Source organism: Chiloscyllium plagiosum, chromosome 35, assembly GCF_004010195.1.
Source record: "Chiloscyllium plagiosum isolate BGI_BamShark_2017 chromosome 35, ASM401019v2, whole genome shotgun sequence".
NCBI classification, from domain to species: Eukaryota; Metazoa; Chordata; class Chondrichthyes; order Orectolobiformes; family Hemiscylliidae; genus Chiloscyllium; species Chiloscyllium plagiosum.
Window position 1 is genome coordinate 1,414,741 of NC_057744.1, and position 20,148 is coordinate 1,434,888.

At 42.7% G+C, this 20,148-nt stretch overlaps 1 protein-coding gene across 1 annotated transcript in view; it reads right to left on the bottom strand.

The window, feature by feature from the left end:
* LOC122540536 (nectin-1-like) overlaps window positions 1-20,148 on the bottom strand; it is a 304,355-nt gene that overhangs the window by 273,072 nt on the left and 11,135 nt on the right. The window contains exons 3-4 of the mRNA XM_043676400.1: window positions 17,749-17,759; window positions 11,801-12,152 (exon numbers count right to left, since the gene is read on the bottom strand). Coding sequence (XP_043532335.1) covers window positions 11,801-12,152; window positions 17,749-17,759 — 363 coding nt within the window. The remainder of the gene's footprint in view (window positions 1-11,800; window positions 12,153-17,748; window positions 17,760-20,148) is intronic.

The window sequence follows — 20,148 nt, forward strand, 5'->3', positions numbered from 1 at the left end:
ACCTTCCTCTGATGTCTCCTCTGTACCTTTTTCCTAATATCTTAAAACTATGATCTCTTGCACCAGTCAATCCTGCCGTGGGGAAAAGTCTCTGGCTATTGACTCTATTTATTCCTCTCATTATCTTGAATACCTCAATCAGGTCTCCTTCTCTTTCTCCTTCTCTCCAGAGAGAAAACTCCGAGCTTAGTCAACCTTTCTTCATAAGGCAAGCCCTCCAGTCCAGGCAGCATCCTGGTAAACCTTCTTTGCACCCTGTCCAAAATTTCTGTATCTTTCCTATAGTAGGTCGACCAGAACTGGACACAATATTCCAAGTGTTGGTCTCACCAGGGATTTGTAGAGCTGCAGCAAAACCTCGCGGCTCTTAAACTCAATCCCCCTGTTAATGAAAGCCAAATCACCAAAGTGGCAACTTTGAGGGATCTATGTACTTGCACACCCAGATCCCTCTGTTCCTCCACACTGCCAAGAATCCTGTCTATAATCCTATATTCAGTATTCGAGTTTGACCTTCCAAAATGCATCCCTTCACATTTATCCAGGTTGAACCTCATCTGCCATTTCTCAGCCCAGCTCTGCATCCTGTCTATGTCGCACTGCAGCCTGCAATAGCCCTCTATACTATCAACGACACCTCCAACCTTTGTGTCATCTGTAAATTTATTAAACCCACCCCTCAACCTCCTCATCCAAGTCATTTATAAAAACTACAAAGAGCAGAGGCCCTAGAACAGAGCCCTGTGGGACCCCACTCAACACTGTCCTCCAGGCAGAATACTTTCCATCTACAGCCATTCTCTGCCTTATGTCAGCCAGCCAGTTCTGAATCCAGATAGCCAAATCTCCCTGTACTCTTTACTTCCTGACTTTATGAATGAGCCTATCATAGGGAACCTTATCAAATGCCTTGCTGAAGTCCATATAGGAGAAAGTGAGGACTGCAGATGCTGGAGATCAGAGCTGAAAATGTGTTGCTCCTGCTCCTTGGATGCTGCCTGACCTGCTGCGCTTTTCCAGCAACACATTTTCAGCTCTGAAGTCCATATACACCATATGCACTGCTCGACCTTTGTCTTGTCACCTCCTCAAAGAACTCAATAAGATTTGTGAGGCATGACCTACCCCTCAAAAGCCATGCTGACTGCCCTTAATCACGCTATGCTTTGCCAAATAGTCATAAATCCTATCCCTCAGAATTCTTTCCAAAATTTTGCTGACCACAGAATTAAGACTGACTGGTCTGTAATTACCAGGGATTTCCCGATTGCCCTTCTTGAAAAGAGGAACAACATTCACCTCTTTCCAATCCTCCGGTACGACTCCCGTGGAGAGTGAGGAGGCAAATATCCTCGCCAGTAGCTTAGCAACCTCCTTTCCCGCTTCCCGGAGCAGCCTAGGATAAATCTGGTCTGGCCCTGGGGACTTATCAATCTTAATGTTTTCCAAAGTTTCCAGCACATCAACTTCATCGATCTTGATCTGATCAAGCCTGTATCCCAGCTCCTCAAAGTTCTCATTCACAACAACTTCCCTTTCCTTAGTGAAAACCGAAGCAAAACCTCATTTAGGGCTTCTCCAATCTGCTCAGACTCCACGCACAAGTTCCCTACACTATCCCTGATCAACCCTATCTTCTCCCTAATCATTCTCTTACTCCTCACGTATGAATAAAATGCCTTTGGGTTCTCCCTAATCCTTCTTGCCAAGCCTGTTTTGTGCCCCCTCCTGGTTCCTCTCTAGCAAGCCTGTCATCCTCTAAAGCTGTGCCAGATCCTTGCTTCCTCCAGCTTACGTAAGTTGCCTTCTTCCTTTTGAAGAGAAGTTCCTCTGTCCTCATCATCCCAGGTTCCTTAATCTTACCCCATCTTGCCTGTCTCAGAGGAACAAATTTGTGCATCACTCGCAACAACTGCTCCTTAAACAGTCTCCACATGTCTGCTGTGCCCTTTCTGTGGAAGAATTGCTCCCAGTCTGTACTTCCCAAATCCTGTCTGATAGCATCTTAATTTCCTTTTCCCCGATTAAATACCTTCCCTCGGTAACTGCTCCTTTCCCTCTCCAAGGCTATGGTAAATGTGCGGCAGCTGTGATCATTGCCAGGTATAGACATGATAGATCGAGTGAATCCTTAGAAGAGTAGAAAGGCAGTAGGAGTATATTTAAGAGGGAAATCAGGAGGGCAAAAAGGGGACATGAGATAGCTTTGGCAAATAGAGTTAAGGAGAATCCAAAGGGTTTTTACAAATTCATTAAGGACAAAAGGGTAACGGGGGAGAGAATAGGGCCCCTCAAAGATCAGCAAGGAGGGGAGAGAATAGGGCCCCTCAAAGATCAGCAAGGAAGCCTTTGTGTGGAGCCGCAAGAGATGGGGGAGGTACTAAATGAATATTTTGCATCAGTTTTTACTGTGGAAAAGGACATGGATGATATAGAATGTAGGGAAATATATGGTGACATCTTGAAAAATAGCCATATTACAGATGAGGAAGTGCTGGATGTCTTGAAACGGGTAAAGGTGGATAAATCCCCAGGAGCTGACCAGGTGTATCCTAGAACTCTGTGGGAAGCGATTGCTGGGCCTCTTACTGAGATATTTATATGATCGATAGTCACAGGTCAGGTGCCGGAAGACTGAAGGTTGTCTAACGTGGTGCCACTGTTTAAGAAGGGTGGTAAGGACAAGCCAGGGAACTACAGACCAGTGAGCCTGACCTCAGTGGTGGGCAAGTTGGAGGGACTCCTGAGAGACAGGATGTACATGTCTTTGGAAAGGAAAGGACTGATTAGAGATAGTCAACATGGCTTTGTGCATGGGAAATCATGTCTCACAAACTTGATTGAGATTTTTGAAGAAGTAACAAAGAGGATTGATGAGGGCAGAGCGGTAGACGTGATCTATACTGTCTTCAGTAAGGCGTTCGACAAGGTTCCCCATGGGAGACTGGTTAGCAAGGTTAGATCTCATGGAATACAGGGAGAACTAGCCACCTGGATACAGAACTGGCTCAAAAGTAGAAGAGAGAGGGTGGTAGAGGGTTGTTTTTCAGACTGGAGGCCTGTGACCAGTGGAGTGCCACAAGGATCGGTGCTGCGTCCACTACTTTTCATCATTTATATAAATGATTTGGATGTGAGCATAAGAGGTATAATTAGTACGTTTGTAGATGACACCAAATTTGGAGGTGTAGTGGACAGCAAAGAAGGTCATCTCAAATTACAACAGGATCTTGACCAGATGGGCCAATGGGCTGAGAAGTGGCAGAAGGAGCTTAATTTAGATAAATGTGAGGAGCTGCATTTTGGGAAAGCAAATCTTAGCAGAACTTATACACTTAATGGTAAGGTCCGAGGGAGTGTTGCTGAACAAAGAGACCTTGAAGTGCAGATTCATAGCTCCTTGAAAGTGGAGTCGCAGGTAGATAGGATAGTAAAGGTGTTTGGTATGCTTTCCTTTATCGGTCAGAGTATTGAGTACAGGAGTTGGGAGGTCATGTTGCAGCTGTACAGGACATTGGTTAGGCCACTGTTGGAATATTGCGTTAAAAATCATACAACACCAGGTTATAGTCCAACAGGTTTAATTGGAAGCACTTGGTGCTACAGCCACCTGATGAAGAAGCATCGCTCCGAAAGCTAGTACTTCCAAATAAACTTATTGGACTATAAACCGGTGTTGTGTGATTTATAACTTTGTACACCCCAGTCCAACATTGGCATCTCCAAATCAGGAATATTGTGTGCAATTCTGGTCTCCTACCTATTGGAAAGATGTTGTGAAATTTGAAAGGGTTCAGAAAAGATTTACAAGGATGTTGCCAGGGTTGGAGGATTTGAGCTCGAGGGAGAGGTTGAATCGGCTAGGACTGTTTTTCCTGGAGTGTCGAGACTGAGGGGTGATCTTATAGAGGTTTATAAAATCATGAGGGCATGGACAGGGTCAATAGACAAAATCTTTTCCCTTGGGTCGGGGAGTCCAGAACTAGCGGGCATAGGTTTAGGGTGAGAGGGGAAAGATATAAAAGAGACCTAAGGGACAACTTTTTCACGCAGAGGGTGGTACGTGTATGGAATGAGCTGCCAGAGGAAGTGGTGGAGGCTGGTACAATTACAATATTTAAGAGGCATCTGGATGGGTATAAGAATAGGAAGGGTTTGGAGGGATATGGGCCAGATGCTGACAGGTGGGACTAGATTGGGTTAGGATATCTGATCGGCATGGACGGGTTGAACCGAAGGGTCTGTTTCTGAGCTGTGCAACTGTATGACTCTAATGGGAATAAGAGGAAAATTGTTTGGAATCATTCCTGGCGCAGAGGAAGATGTTGTGGCTATTGGAGGGCATTCATCTCAATGGTAGGACATCACTGCAGAAGTTCCTAATCAACCTGTTCAGACTTTGTTACTACATACGTTTGGAGGCGTTGAGGCTGAATTCCAGGTATCCTGGCCCAGAGAAAGGGACACTATCACTGCAGTGTCCTCGGCATAATCATCCTTAACTGCTTCATCCATGACCATCCCACCGATAAGGTCAAAAGTGGACTGAACAATGTTCAGCCCCATTCGTGACTCCTCACATACTGACGCAGTCCATGTCCAAATGAAGTAAGACCTGGACAATATCTTGGTTTGGGCTGTTTACATTGTAGGGTACATTCACTGTCACACAAATGCCAGGCAAATTCCATTTCCAACATGAGGGAATCTATATGGTTCCTTGATATTAGATGGTACTACCATTATTGAATCCCCCACTATCAACATCCTGGGGGTTAAGATTGAATAGAAGCTCAACTGGACTTGCTGTATAAGTGTTGTGGCTACAAGGTCAGGCCAGAGTTTGGGAATCCTGCAGCAAGAGCTCACCTCCTGACTCCCCACTTTTTTCCCCGTTACAAGGCATTAGTCAAGGATGTGATGGAATTCCTTCCACTTGCCTGGATGGGTGCAGCTCCAACACTCAAGAAAATTGACATCATCCGAGACAAAGCAGCCCGCTTGACTGGCACCACATCCACTCCCTCCACTGCTGATGCTCAGTGACAGCAGTGTGTATTATCTACAAGATGCACTGCAGAAATTCACCAAAGATCCTTAGTCAGCACTTCAAACCCATGACCACTTCCAACCAGAAGGACAAGGGCAGCAGATACATAGGAACACCACTACCAGGAGGTTCCCCTCCAAACCACTCACCATCTTGACTTGGAAATACATTGACATTCCTTCAGTGTCGCTGGGTCAAAATCTAGGCATTGTGGGTCTACCTACAGCACATGGATTGCAGCAGTTCAAGAAGGCAGCTCACCCCCACCTTCTCAAGGGGCAACTAGGGACGGGCAATAAACGCTGGCTGAGTCAGCAGTGCCCATGCTCCATGAGTGAATTAATAAAGTAGAGTGGAGCGACAGAGCGAGAGACTTGAAGTGAGTTGACTGGCTGAGGGGTAACATTGGGCAGATAGACTGAGCTGAAAAGGTGACCATCAGTGGTTCCCAGTTTCTGAATCTGGGATCTGCAGCAGCAGATCCACATTCAGGCAAAAAGATTTTAAAATAATATCTCACTGGTTGAGACCTGGAACGATCCCATTTGGAGTAATCAGTCAGGAATTCAGAGCCCACATATTATTGAAACAATCTAATCCGACAGACTGGGCTTGGGCATTAAATCCTGTATTTGCATTTTACCACAGGCCAAACTCCCACCAAGGGCACACTGGTTTTTGATGATTCAGATGAAGTGAGGCTAAATGTCTAGGTGGAGGTGTCTCAATAAGCTGTATTGTCAACTGAAAATAAACTATGCTGCCACAACATTAAGAAAGCAGCTTCTCAAAGGAAATAAATAATGGCCTCGAGTGTAATACTCACATTCCTGAGATGAATAAGAAAGGGCAGCAATTCTCCTGTGTAGATTTCAGAAAGAAATGGGGGAGACAGACTTATGACTAGATTCTATTAACAGGAACACAATTGCCACGTTGGAGCAGGAAGCATGTCTTTGCATTTTTCTGTTTAAATTCTTTGAAATAATCTCCAAGGACTGATCTGCATGCACAGCACAAATGAGGAGCAGAGAAGCCAAGAGGCCCAAACCCAACCCGCCCCGTCTCATTGTCATGCAAAACAAATGATTTATGGCCACCAGTTTCCTAATGAAAGACTAAATGTGTTTCCATCCTCTGACTGAACGAATGTCTGGATGCACTCTTCCGTGGATTATCTGTGTTTTGTTCTTAGCTACACTGCGGAGATGATTTGCTGCCGTGCTCCAACCAAGTGCCTGACTGTCCTTATTTTGGTTGATGTCAGATGCTGTTTTATAGTACAAGGCCTCAATCAGGGACCGATACAGACAGCTGCTTTCTCTCATTTGGCAACTACAGTTATACAGATGACTTTTAAACACAATAGAATTTACAGCATAGAGACAGACCATCTGTCCACAAAACATCCAGCGAGCTGTAGGGATAGATTTCCATTGGACAGGATTTGCAAAGCCAATTCAGGTGATGATCTGAAATGACCCTCCTCCCCCTCCATGTCAAACAATGTAAGTATCAGTCAGAGCTTGGTCTTGTCTGGGGTAAGTCCCATTCAGGGTCTGGACAGAACAGTTAATGTGAACACTCCAATGCAATACTGAGGGAGTGTCATACTGTCAGAGATACTATCTTTCAGATGAGACCTCAAACTAAAGCCCAAACTGCCTCAGTGGGTGAATATAAAAAATAGCACGGCCATCTTGAGGAAGAGCAGGGTAATCCTTGCTGGTGTCGTTCATCTCTCAAACAGCATTGCAGAAATAGGATTAGCTGAAGATTATCACAATGGTTTGTGGGATCTTACTGAGCTCAGACTGACTCCTGCATTTCCTATATTCCAACAGAAATTAGACTGCAAAAGTACTTCATTGGCTCTAAGGTGGTAGCTGTGAAATGTACTATTCAAAACACAAGGTTTTCTTTTATTCGTAATGCTACAAATTGAAGGCAGTCTTCACTAAATTACTGCCTCAAATGCATTTTTATCATTCCGTAGGAGATGCACACGTACAACATGCTTTAGCAAGACAGTATTGGGCTGCACAATCTCATCTCTCGGCCTCATCTTGGGGCTGTGCATTTCCAAAGGCCAATGGGACCAGCCAGTCTAACTAACTAATCAACCAACCACACACACACACACACAATCCTCTGGACTCTCTCACTGCTCAGCTTACTGTATCACTCAGAGACAGGGACCTTTCCCAGCTCCATCATTCACTGACAAAATATTGATTCAAGTGGCCTATTGTTTGTGTTTTCCCTATTGAGTTTAGTGAGAGAGAAACAAACAAACAGTCATTTGCTGACCTGGATAAGGTGAGCACTGGAGGACTTCATGAATCTGAATGCATAACACGGTGTAGTTTACATACAATGCACATGACGCTGCTCTGTATAAATTGGTCAATGCAGGTTAATTCTGAACAGAACTTGTTTTTTGGGTTGGCTTAGGATCCTCTGTCATTACCAGATAACAATTTTGACTGGAAACATTAAAAGTCACCCACCTTTTACCATCAATTTATAAATTGCACCAGAGCCAATGCAAACAGATCAAGAAATGTGCATAGCTATAGTTGAAACTGCCAAGGTAATAATAATGCACTCTGAAGAGAGGGAATAGAAACCTAACATTACAATTTACATTTACATGTTCCCTACAGCTGTTATTAGTGTCATATAAACAATGCAACTAATCTAATCTCAACAAGCGCAATATTTAAAAAGCACAAATAAATCATTTTCGTATTGGAAAGACAGAGCGAGTGAGGAGGAGACGGGAGGGGCACGGAGAAGAGATGGCGAAACGAAGGAACTGGGGAGGGCTGAGGGGATGAGAGAGACATCAGCACAGGTTGGGGGGGGTGGGAGTGAGGAGGTATTAAGAGAGAGAAGGGAACTGGAGGGAAAGTCAGTGAAGAAAATGGTGAGAGCAGTCAATTCACACATGGAGAGAGCAATACAGAGGCACTGACATAGTGGACTAGTCATCTAGAAACCCCATGATTGAGTAAAGTCAAACACACATTTAAATGTTTAAGAAGTATTGAGCCAGACATATGAATAGGCAGGGAATAGCGGGATATGGACTGTGTGCAGGCAGACAGTAGGAGTTTAGAATGGCATCACGGTCAGCACAAACATAGAAGGCTGGAGAGCTGTTCCTTTGCAGTACTATTCTTTATTCTATGAGAAGGGAGGTGGAACACGCAAAGACACAGTGAGAATAAGAAAGGGACAGACATTAAAATGCACAGCAATTAAACACAGAGCAACACACACACACAGGGACAGTGAAAGAGACGTACAAACAAGGAAGCAGAGCTGCCAGATGGAGAGAGACATAAACCATCAGCCGTAATCTGAACTGACATTCAAGTACAGCACAATCAATCACAATATAAAAAGAGGCAACATTAATGATGTCATCTCATTTTGCAGCATTTGTCACCAGAAAAGCAATGTTGATGGAAGAGAGGCTCAGATTGTACATTGACCAAGAAATCGGAAATGAGGATACATTAATGAAGCACGGGTTTCAGGTATTTTGGAGGAAGCAATGGCGCAGAGATTAATCTTCCCAGCCACATTCATCCACGGGACTAGATTTCCAGCCACATTCATCCACGGGACTAGATTCTCAGCCACATTCATCCACGGGACTAGATTTCCAGCCACATTCATCCACGGGACTAGATTTCCAGCCATATTCATCCACGGGACTAGATTTGGCATCCATTCTAAGAATCAACTCTAACGGTGTTGAGTGAAGCACAACATGACTGGAGCTGCACTGTTACACGGTGCGGATATTCTAGCACAAATCACTGCATGTCTTGAATGTTGTGCTGTTGGAGAATCTACTTCTGAAGGAGGAAATCCCCCTCTGAAAGAACATCTTCCAACAGCCACACTTTCAATGGTCATCCAAGCCTGGAGGTGGCAGCTCCAGAACAAGGTTACAACTGTGTGGGAAAGTGAGATGCAGAGACAATCATCTAACGGCAGGATTATACAGCTGTTCAATTGGTTAAAACTGTTGTATACCAGGAATTCGGATACAACATTTCTAGCCTGTATTTACAGTGATTAGAAGCAGGCAGACCTCATTGACTACAAGGTTGTTAACCTGGTCCAATCAGGAAACAGGGGACTGTTAAGGGGCAGTTTAGGGACTGCAAGCTGGCTGGCTACAACTGCTGTACTGTGCACAAATAAATAACTGGCAACTTGGTGAAGTGATACCAGCCTTTGTGCAGTTAGTTCAATGTTATAAAAGAAAGACCTGCACTCATAAAGCACTTACCCATAATAATTTACAGCGAATAGTGTAGCTACTTGTAGAAAATAACAAGCAGTCTGCACTCAGGAAGACCCAGTAAACAGTAAAGAAATAAGGAGTAAATCATCTGTTTTGTAATGTCAATTGAGGGGTCAATACATTTTCCCTGCTCCGCTTTGAAATAGTGCAATAGAATCTTTGGCCTTTGAAGGCCATAAATTGTCCAAGTCCACAAGAAAGGTCTCAGCTTAACATCTCATCTGTAAGGGGGCCTCACAATGTGATCAGAACTACACTGAAGTGTCTGTTTTGATTGCTGTGCTCAACTCCTAGACTAAGACTTCAATCCTCAACTTCAGCTTCCAAGCTCAGAGTGCTATCTACATAGCCAGGACAGACACTGGGCGAATGCTTCAGAAAGGTTCAGTGTCATTTCAACAATCATTGTAAATTTTAGTTGTAATTATTTAGCACATCTCTAAAGATCAATACACACACTCAGCTAGACCATCAGCGTGCATGTCCTTGACAGTTACTCGTTAATATCAATGTTTCAATTCACTTTGGCCATTTACATTTGTCAGCAACTCCCACAATGATGTGACACATGGTTATTAGATAGTTACGGGTGTAATAACTATCAGCATGTTTCGGTTTCATTGGAAAGATTGCCTGAAAGGCAAAAGTTCTTATGAAAGGGTCATCCCAACTTTCCCTGTCTCCATGGCTGCTGTCTAATCTGCAAAATGTTCATAGTATTTTGCAACAATTATAGATGATACTATCCTGGATTATTGCAGTGAGAGAGATTCTGGAACTGTCAATAATTGCTTCCTTATTTGGTGTTAATTGGCTTCAATTAAATATTGAATATTTTTCAAATACTTAATTTTTGATAAAATCTAACCAACAGTAAATTATATTTCTCCTCAGTGCTCAGGCTCTGTATTTATTCAGAGTCACTTAACTCAGGTCAGATCATTGTACACAGCTCATTACTAAATCTAATTTTCATTAACAACATCTCAGGTCATAATAAGGAGTCTGAAATGATCATATTTGGTGAAGGTAAGCTAGAAAGGAGCTCAGGCCAGCTGTTGGAACACGAATTTATTAGTGACTGTTTTTCCAATCAGAAATTCGGGAACCCAAAGAACGGCAAGAATATGGAACTGGTTCAGTTGGTCAGATGGTGTAAACATATTTAACGGCAGGTTAGAAGAAATTAGATTAGATTAGATTACAGTGTGGAAACAGGCCCTTCGGCCCAACAAGTCCACACCGACCCGCCGAAGTGAAACAATACACGAGGAAGGAATGGAAGGAGTAGAATAGAAGGATCTGAAGCATTCGCCCAGTGTCTGTCCTGGCTATGTAGGTCTGAGCTTGGAAGCTGAAGTTGAGGATTTTGCTGAACACTCTCTGCTCATTCCTGAAGAAGGGCCTGTGCCCGAAACGTCGAATCTCCTGTTCCCTGGATGCTGCCTGACCTGCTGTGCTGTTCCAGCAATAAAGTTTCAACTTTGATCTCCAGCATCTGCAGACCTCACTTTCTCCTCGATTGAAGTCTTAGTCTAGGAGTTGAGCACAGCAATCAAAACAGACACTACAGTGTAGTTCTGATCACATTGTGAGGCCCCCTTACAGATGAGATGTTAAGCTGAGGCCTTTCTTGTGGATTTGGACAACTTATGGCCTTCCAAGGCCAAAGATTCAATTGCACTATTTCAAAGAGGAGCAGGGGAAAATGTATTGACCTCTCAATCGACATTACAAAACAGATGATTTACTCCTTATTTCTTTACTGTTTACTGGGTCTTCCTGGGTGCAGCCTGAGGTTTGATGAAGAGGGATGTGAGAAACTCAAGTGCAGCATAAGCACTGGCATGAATGGTGTTGGCCAAACCATGTTTCTGTGCTCAACATACAAAGCAAATCCCAGTAATACATCCTTGCTTTGATAAAGACATATGTTTGTGGATGCTGTGTGGAAGTTGTACTGTAGGCCAACAACATGATTTGGGGGGATGTGAGGACACTTTCATGTTGCAGTCAGAGCAAGTACTTCAGTATTTTGCTTGAACTGATATTGTTGAGAGGGTGGGACTCAGTGTTTACTTAACTCTCCATTACATGGGAAAACTCAATTTTTGCAACAGAGGACTGTTAAGGAGTAACCATATGGGTGCAGAACTGGAACCACGTGGACCTGTTAAGGAGGCCCATGGGTTTTCTTATTTGGCTTTTACATCAAACGAGTTTTGTGCTCAGTTTTACTGATTTTTATTCCAGACATTCTTTCATAAACTGAATTCAAATAGCTCCAACAAACACATAAGACTTCAACTCAATGCCTGGATTATTAGTTAAGATTTCAGGATTTCTAAGGGCAGTTCCCCCCACACACACTGTAAACACCAGATAGAACATTAGTTATAGAGTATCTGATTTAAATAAACACTTACCAAAAACTGTGAGATTAACCTGGCTCTCTCGATTTCCCGTCGGAAAGGTTGCAAACTCACAGATGTAGACACCTTCATCTGACAGCTCTAAGTTGAACAACTGGATTGTTGCATCGTCTAGTGATGGCTTCTTAAAAGACACCCTGCCTTTGTGGGGAGGCAAGACAGAGACCCCCATAGTTGGATGAAAAATAGCAATATTTTGCTTCGACCCATTGGTTGCCTTTTGCCATGTGACTTGAGTGATTTTGATGTTGGGATTGTTGTTTGTGAAGGTGCAGCTCAAAGTCACATTGGATCCAATAAATCCCGACACACTGTCATCCACAATCACCGTCTGGGCCTGAAAAACTACAACAACATGATCTTATTACAAACTGGTCAATTATATAATCAAAGATATCAGATGCATACAGTGACTCAAAATATTGTAGCAATTTAAAAGAAAGAACTTGTATCTGGTTTAGCACCTTTTACATTCCTGCGATGCCCGGAGTACTTCCCAGCCAATAACATGCTACGACTTCACTTTGCAACTAGCTTTAACCAATCAAATCTCATCAATAGAAACCACAGGTTCAAGTATTCTGTTTTTTGGTGGTGTTAGTTGAAGAAAGTTAAAAATCACACAACACCAGGTTATAGTCCAACAGGTTTAATTGGAAGCACACTAGCTCTCGGAGCGACGCTCCTTCATCAGGTGATTGTGGAGGGCTCGATCATAACACAGAATTTATAGCAAAAACTTACAGTGTGATGCAACTGAAATTATACATTGAAGAATTGATTGTCTGTTAAGCCTTTCATCTGTTAGAATACAGTGATAGTTTCACTTCTTTCATGTGTAAATCACAAAACCCTTTTTTTTAAAGTTGCATTCTCGGGTTAACTGTTAACAATGGTGATAGCTAGACAATGTGTTGAAGAACAAACATTGGCTAAGACACTGGGAAAACCCAGTTGTTCCTCTTCAAAAGTGCCATGGTATCTTTTGTGTCTACTTGTACTGGCTGACAGCTGGTTCAGACAAAGGCTAGCTTCTCAGAGAGTGGGACATTCCTTTAGATACTGCTCGGATGTCTCAGCCTGCATAATGCAGTCCTATTCCTAGGATGGGATTTGAACATTGTATCTTCACAGGGACGAAGCGACAGTGTCACCCATCAAGCTACTTGCAACGGAAAATTATATTATAGACAAAAATACACACACAGATAATTTAATTTCATTATTGGAGGGTGACTCATGTCCCACAAGAGAATTTAACAATAAAAAAAAAGGGATTTAAAAGACCAACTTGTAAGTATTTCAGGAGCCTTTTTATCCCTCATTCATTCAAAGGACATAGACATCACTGGCTAGGATTTTTATTGATAGTCAGCTTATTGCTGTAGGCCGAACTGGTTAAGAATGGAAGATTTCCTTCACTAAAGGTCATTAGTGAATTACATTTTTTTAAAAAAAAGCAACAATTGACATGGTCATCATTAGACTCTCAATACAGACTTTTATTAGGTTTGAGTTCCACTACCTGTGATAGCAGGATTCAAATCCAGGTTCCGGTACATGACCTGGATCTTTGGATTACTAGTCAGTGACAATATCACCATGGCAACACTTAGCCCCTGTTTAAGCATGTGTGAGTGAAGGAGTTCTTGGGGTGGTGATGTGAATTGGGTTGTGATGGGAGAGTTTTAAGGCAAAAAAAAATGTTGAGGAATATTACCTTATTTTCAGTTTAGAAGGATCAGGATTCTTGCTGTGTTTGGGTAAGAGCCCATAGATTAGAAAGCTGTTATTTTTGGTTTGCAGAAATATTGGTTGAAGTTAGATCTATCAAGCAGTTTCTCCGAGAGAAAGTTATTCAGAAAAGCTAGGAGAACATTACACAGTGTAACAGTTTTAGTTAGAAAGCTCCAGAGCGGAAGTGTTTGTCTTGAATCCTGAAGAGTGTTTTGAAATGGAGAAAGTCTATAATCAGTTAAGTGACTAATCAAGAAAAGGGCTACCAGACTCTCAAGATCGAGAATTGGAAGAAATACTTAAATTAAACCGACAGCTCTCATAGAGGAGTGAAGTCTCTCTGGTGTCTGAGTTCTATAACATGATGGTGCTAGCATAGATGGGATTTGATGTTTACTGCGTTTCAAAATCATTCGAATTGTTTCAGATTTAAATAATTTACTTTATTCTATTTTATCAAATTCTTTGCACAATTAAACCAAAATCTGCAGCACTGTGTGCCTGTATTTCAGTATACCTTGTTACAAAAAACAAAAAGAATCTATCAAGCTGTATTACTGTCTGAGTTGCCCAGCAGTGACCATAGCTGGTCTCATAACACCATCTTCAGACAAGCATCTTACAAAATATGATCCATAGCGCTTCACAACCGGTTTGAGGGAGAGCCATGAGTAGGAGCACACACAGTCCAACATGTTAACTGTATGGTTCATCCATTGCCGTGACGACAGGCAGCAGTCAGATAGACAACAAGTGTGCAATTATTTCCAATTCAGCAATGAGCCTGAAACCATTTTGTTCAAATGCCACTACAGCTGCTGCCCAATATACAGCGCTACGTTCAGGCCTGGGCATTAACATCCATTTCTATGGCGAGCACATATATCTGGTGAATTAAACAACTGATGATTAGAACAGGTTCCAGCAATATTCCTCCACATTCCCTTCCCATTCTGAAAAATCCAAATGACCAGAAACGCAAAAGGACTTTTCTCCTATTGATTACCACGTTATTTACAGCACTCTGAATCATTTCAGCAGCAGATTATTAATCACTGAATACTGATTACAACTAATTATATAATGATGGACTATTACAAATCATTATTCAACACTATTACAATCACTCTACACAGTTGTGTTTGTTTAACATATCTGATCAACTTTTACCAAGATTCCCTGTTGCTGTGAATACCCAGAGGTGCAGCAACTTGGACGCGAAACCAAAGCAGATCGTGTGTAGTGTGAATCTTGTCCTTTTTAACAATTTAAATTGTGCATACATTAACCACAGCTGCTGCCTGTGACAGGTCTGTGATTTTGTTAGAAAGATCTAAACGATTCCAAGTAGATTACTACCTGATCCAAAAGCTACATTGTAGACAAATCAGGGTTACGCTATGAAAATCAACCTTTGTGTTTATATGCAACAAGCCCCTGGAGGTATATCGCATTAATTAGCCCTCAGCCTGCCTTGGAGTCCAGTAATGAAATACTCAGATCAACAATGTATGCTCACAAGACAAAATTAATCTATTCTTGGAGCTGTGCGGCTGTTTTCTCCATGTTTCCAGGTAATTATTCATGCCAAGAGTTCCCTTATAACAGTGCACAGTAGGAATACCTCTCAGTGCTGGGCCCGAATTCCTAAACGTATTAAACCAATTACTGAGTAAAATAGCAATTTTTCAGAAGTTACATGGATAGACTGTGCAAGCTGGGCTAATTTTACAGTCTGAAATTAGTTTATAGGGATTCGGACAAGGTATGATAGATCTGCACACGTGCAGTTCTGTTAATAGTCACGCTCACCTGCAGTTCTGCGAATGTAATCCTTGCTTTCTCCGAAATGCTGAGAATTCTTAAAAGTATAGAAGTATTAATAAACCCTAGCTCTGCAGTCACTGAGATTAGAATCTGCCCCACTACAATAACCACAGCCCTACAGTGACAGATTTGTACCTTTTGTGTTTTTAATGTTTATTGGCCCACCATGTCCTTTCCTGTTGATCAGTACGCATACTGTTTTCGAATCAATTCTCCTGGTTGTTACTTTTCCATTTGTTTTGGGGATGTGAGTATCCCTAACTGTTCCCAGGGAGGTATTGCTGAGTTGCAATCCATGTGGTATAGATGCTCCTGGATCTTTTCCCAGCACCAAGGAAGGAACAGCGACATAGCTTCAGGTCAGGACAGTATCCAGTTTGGAAGCATGTCTGTGCCCTTCCAGGCACTGGAAGGCACGCATTTGGAAGGCGCTATTGAAAGAAGCCTGGTGAGTTGTTGCCCTGCATCTTGTAAAAAAAACTCATCTCTAAACTCTTGAGGCCTAGGTCTCAGCTCCCTCCTCTGTAACTTGATCATCAACTTCCTGACCTATAGATCACAATCAGAAAGGATAGACAAGGTATGCGTACTCCTCCACCATAATCCTCAACACTGGTGCCCCGGGAAGGCTGCGTCCTCAGCCCCTTACTATACTCCCTACACATTCATGACTGTGGCGCCAAATTCCACCCCAACTGCATTTACAAGTTTGCTGATGTCGTCAACATTGTAGGTCGGATCTCAAACAACGATGAGACAGAATAAAGAGATTAGTTCACACAGCATTGCCCTTTGATGTGAAGGGCACAACTTGTCACTGGCCACTTGGGTGTTTCTTTTCTTCATGCTGTTGGAAAATGAATAAAGATTTGTACACTTGTGTCTTTTACTGTGTCTGACACCTACACTCAAACATGACATGGGTGTGGGGTGGGGGGGGGGGGGGGGGGGGGGAGAGAGCGGTGATAGAGATTAGTGCTTAGTGGCCTGGTGCAAAGACACCAATCAATGTCAGCAAAATGATGGAGCTGACTTCAGGAAATGGAGTAGAAGGCATGTCCCTGTCTGCCTCAATGGGGCTGAGGGGGAGTTGGTTGTGACTGTCAGGTTCCTGGGAGTGATGATCACCAACAATCTGTCCTGGTCCACACATGTCGATGAGGCAGTCAAGAAAGCACAACAATGTCTCTACTTCCTCAGGTGGCTAAGGAAATTCAGCCTGTCCACAATGACTCATTAATCTTTCTTGACGCGCCATGGAAAGCATCCTATCTGGATGCATCACAGCATGTTTTGGTAAATGCTCTTCCCAAAACTGTGAGAAACTACAGACAGTCATGAACACAGCCCAGTCCATCACACAAACTAGCCTCCCTTCCAATGACTCCATCTATACTTCCTGCTGACTTGGGAAAGCAACCAATATAATCAAAGACCCTTTGTACCCTGGCTATGCTCTCTTCCATCAGGTAGAAGATATAAAGGCTTGTATACACTTAAGAACAGATTCAAGAACAGCTTCTTCCCTGCGGTTTTCTTTTGAACAAACCTCTCAAAGGTTTATCCTGATCTCTCGCGCTCTCTGTACCTTCTCGGTGGCTGTAACACCGTATTCTATACACTGTTCTGCTACCCTGATGTACTTTGTATGGTACCATCTGTCTGTACAGCATGCAAAACACTTTTCATTGTATTTGGTACATGATACCAAAAAAAACCAAACAAACAGGCAGTGGTGCACACTGGTACGACTGTACGGGTTGAGGGGTTGAGGATATGAATGTTGAAGGTGGTACGTGTGGTGCCAATCAAGCAAACTGCTTTATCCTGGTGATGTCAAGCTTCTTGAGTGTTGTTGGAGCTGCACCCATCCAGGGAAAGTGGGGAATATTCCATCACACTCCAAATGGTAGATGGTGGACAGGCTTTGGGGAGTCAGGAGGTGAGTTACTTGCTGCAGGATTCTTAGCCTCTGACCTGATCTTGTAGCCACTGTGTTAATGTATACGGCTAGTCCAGCCAAGTTTCTGGTCAACGGGAACCCCCAGGATGTTGATGGTGGGGATTCAGTGATGGTAATACCATGGAACGTCAAGGGTCAATGATTCAATTCTCTCTTGCTGGAGATGATTCTTGTCCAGGACTCATTTGGTGTGAATGTTACCTGCTACTTATCTGTCCAAGTTGGATTGTTGTCCAGGTCTTGCCACATGGTTGGGGACTTCCTCTGTTCTTACTACCTCAATGGCTTCTACATTGGCCATGACTTCATTAATTGCAGGTTCAGAGCTTGATTGAGAACACTGATTCAAAACCTTGGAGTAAATTAACATTTTTAAAAATAAGGATATCAATGACATAGAAGACATTGAGTGGTGTGGAGGCAGCAGTGCTAACCACTGTGCCACCGTGCCGCCCATGGCACGGTGATTCAAGAACACTGATTCAAAACCTTGGAGTAAATTAACATTTTTAAAAATAAGGATATCAATGACATAGAAGACATTGAGTGGTGTGACCAAAGCAAAATGGTTAAGGAAAGATCGTGCACGAATTTCATAAAACCATCAAAATCTTTGTTCAAGATTCCACTGCCATTACTTACACTTTCCCGTAACTCAGGCAAGGTGATGGTCAAAGAAAAACAGAATAATGGTGACCAACTACATTCTGCTTCAGATGAAAAATTAAACTGATCATTGTGTCTTTAACTGGTTGATCACTGAATTTGTGAAAGGATCTCAAAGGCACTGAACAGCCCAGCTCATTAACAGCGAGACTGGTCAGAAGGACACAGCTCCCATTCCACTCCATCCATACTTCACACAGAAAGGATTCTTCTTGAAGCTCGATTTTGTCAAATTTTAGTTGTGGGTGTGTGGGTGAATTCAGTTTCATGTACTCTGGAGCCTTCACATTAAATCACCCAAATTAAACTGTAGATCATGAGCACAGTAAACAGGTATCACAGCTGAATACCTCAAGGGAATCATCTGTATTGAGCACACACACACAGACCTGCACTCTGTGCTCCCCCTGAAACATTCCCAATTTATACTCTCCTGCAGCATTCTGGTAATAAAGCTGCTTGCTCCAGTCCAACATTTTTCTATGAAGCGGAAAAATACAGGAATCAATTTCTGGTTCTGAAAAACAGAGTCAATTTCTATTTATTAACAAACCAAGATTTCAGACCTCTGCTGTTATTGTTGTATTATGTTGTCAAAGAAATTCATTCTCGATAAGAGGATATAAACATAATCACCACTTTACAAAAAAAATGCTGCAAGAGACTTTCAAAAATGACAGGCTTTGGTGAGAGGTTAGACTTGTGGTTATGTGCTTGTAGGTGGCTATGCTCAATCAAGGCAGCTTGCCTTAGTATTTGAGTCACGGACATGTATTGCCGCGGTGACTGAGGTTTGTGTTTTATGAGGAAGATGCACTGATGCTTTAACATCCTCCAGGGTCCACTGGAAGTCCATGCTTGAGAACATTGGGTAGGTTAATTGATCGGCTGATGTTCAAAGTCAGAGTCAAGAAGAAAAGCAGTAAACATTCCCAGGAAGAAACTGGGAATTTATTTTCTCAGTGCTTCAGAGCAAGTGAAAAGTCTTCATCAGACTAGGGCTAATAGTATGCTGTTCTCCATTCCTAGTGAGGTCATTGTAAAGACACATTGTAAATGTACCGACTAAACTTAAAAAGGATTCAGGATTCAGAGAAGTTTCTATAAACTCTATTTAGGTTGAACCAGAGATTAAGTGTTATCTTGAGGATAGCTTGCAATGGGCTCCCAGTTTACAATTACAGCTACAGGTATCTGGCTGAATTGAAAGGATTCTTCATTCGATAGCTGATCAATAAACTTTTAAATGATGATAACTGGCACAGTGTGGTATACCGGTCTCCTCCAGATAGGATTGGGGTTTTGCTTTTCATGTTGTCCTTTGACTTCTTTAATGTTGGTTTCATGCCAACATCACTTGCTGGGAATTGTTTTCGGATTGTTCCTTTCAGGGTTAATAAGACAATGGGGCTATTTTCTTCCCAATCTTTCACACATGAACAATTTACAACTTAATTATGCAGACGATGTTGCAATGCAGCAGGCTGTAACAGAAAGCAGACTGACAAGGTGTTCTGTTGCAGCAACAAGAGAAAAGCAGGCTTCCTTCTCCCTTGGAAACAGAGGGTCTTTGCCAGGACACACTGAAAGGTGGACTGATAATCAGAAGACCTCCCCTCCCCTTAATGGGTTGTCTCAAGAACTGTGCTCATGAATTAGAGAAGTTTAAAGAAAATAGACCCTCAATAAATCATTAAATGCTGAAGAGCTGAGAACCAATTAGATCAATGCCTGTTATTTCGTTCTCTGTTCCAATACACACCATAGAGTTCACAGGAGTCGGAGTATAGTTTCTCACATTGACACCAGCTCACCCTTTACTGAAGCGATATTCCCAACATTGCTGTGAGGCAAACACTATCTACCTCCAGAAAACAAATCAGGCCTCATGAAACAACCACTAATATCACTGACTGCTATATTGTAAAATGCTTAGAGCTCTAGAGAAGATGACATGCTTCTCACTCAGGCTTGAGAGTCTAGCACAAAGGGAGCACAGTGTCACAAGGGGAAGGGGTGGGTGGAGAGGGGGTGAGGCCTGGTTTAGAGAAAGGGAAGCGATGGGAAGAGCGAGTGGAAGGCAGAGTAGAGAGGCGAGGGAGGGAGAGACAGCATATGGAGGTGAGGGGGAGTGAGGGAGAAGCAGAGT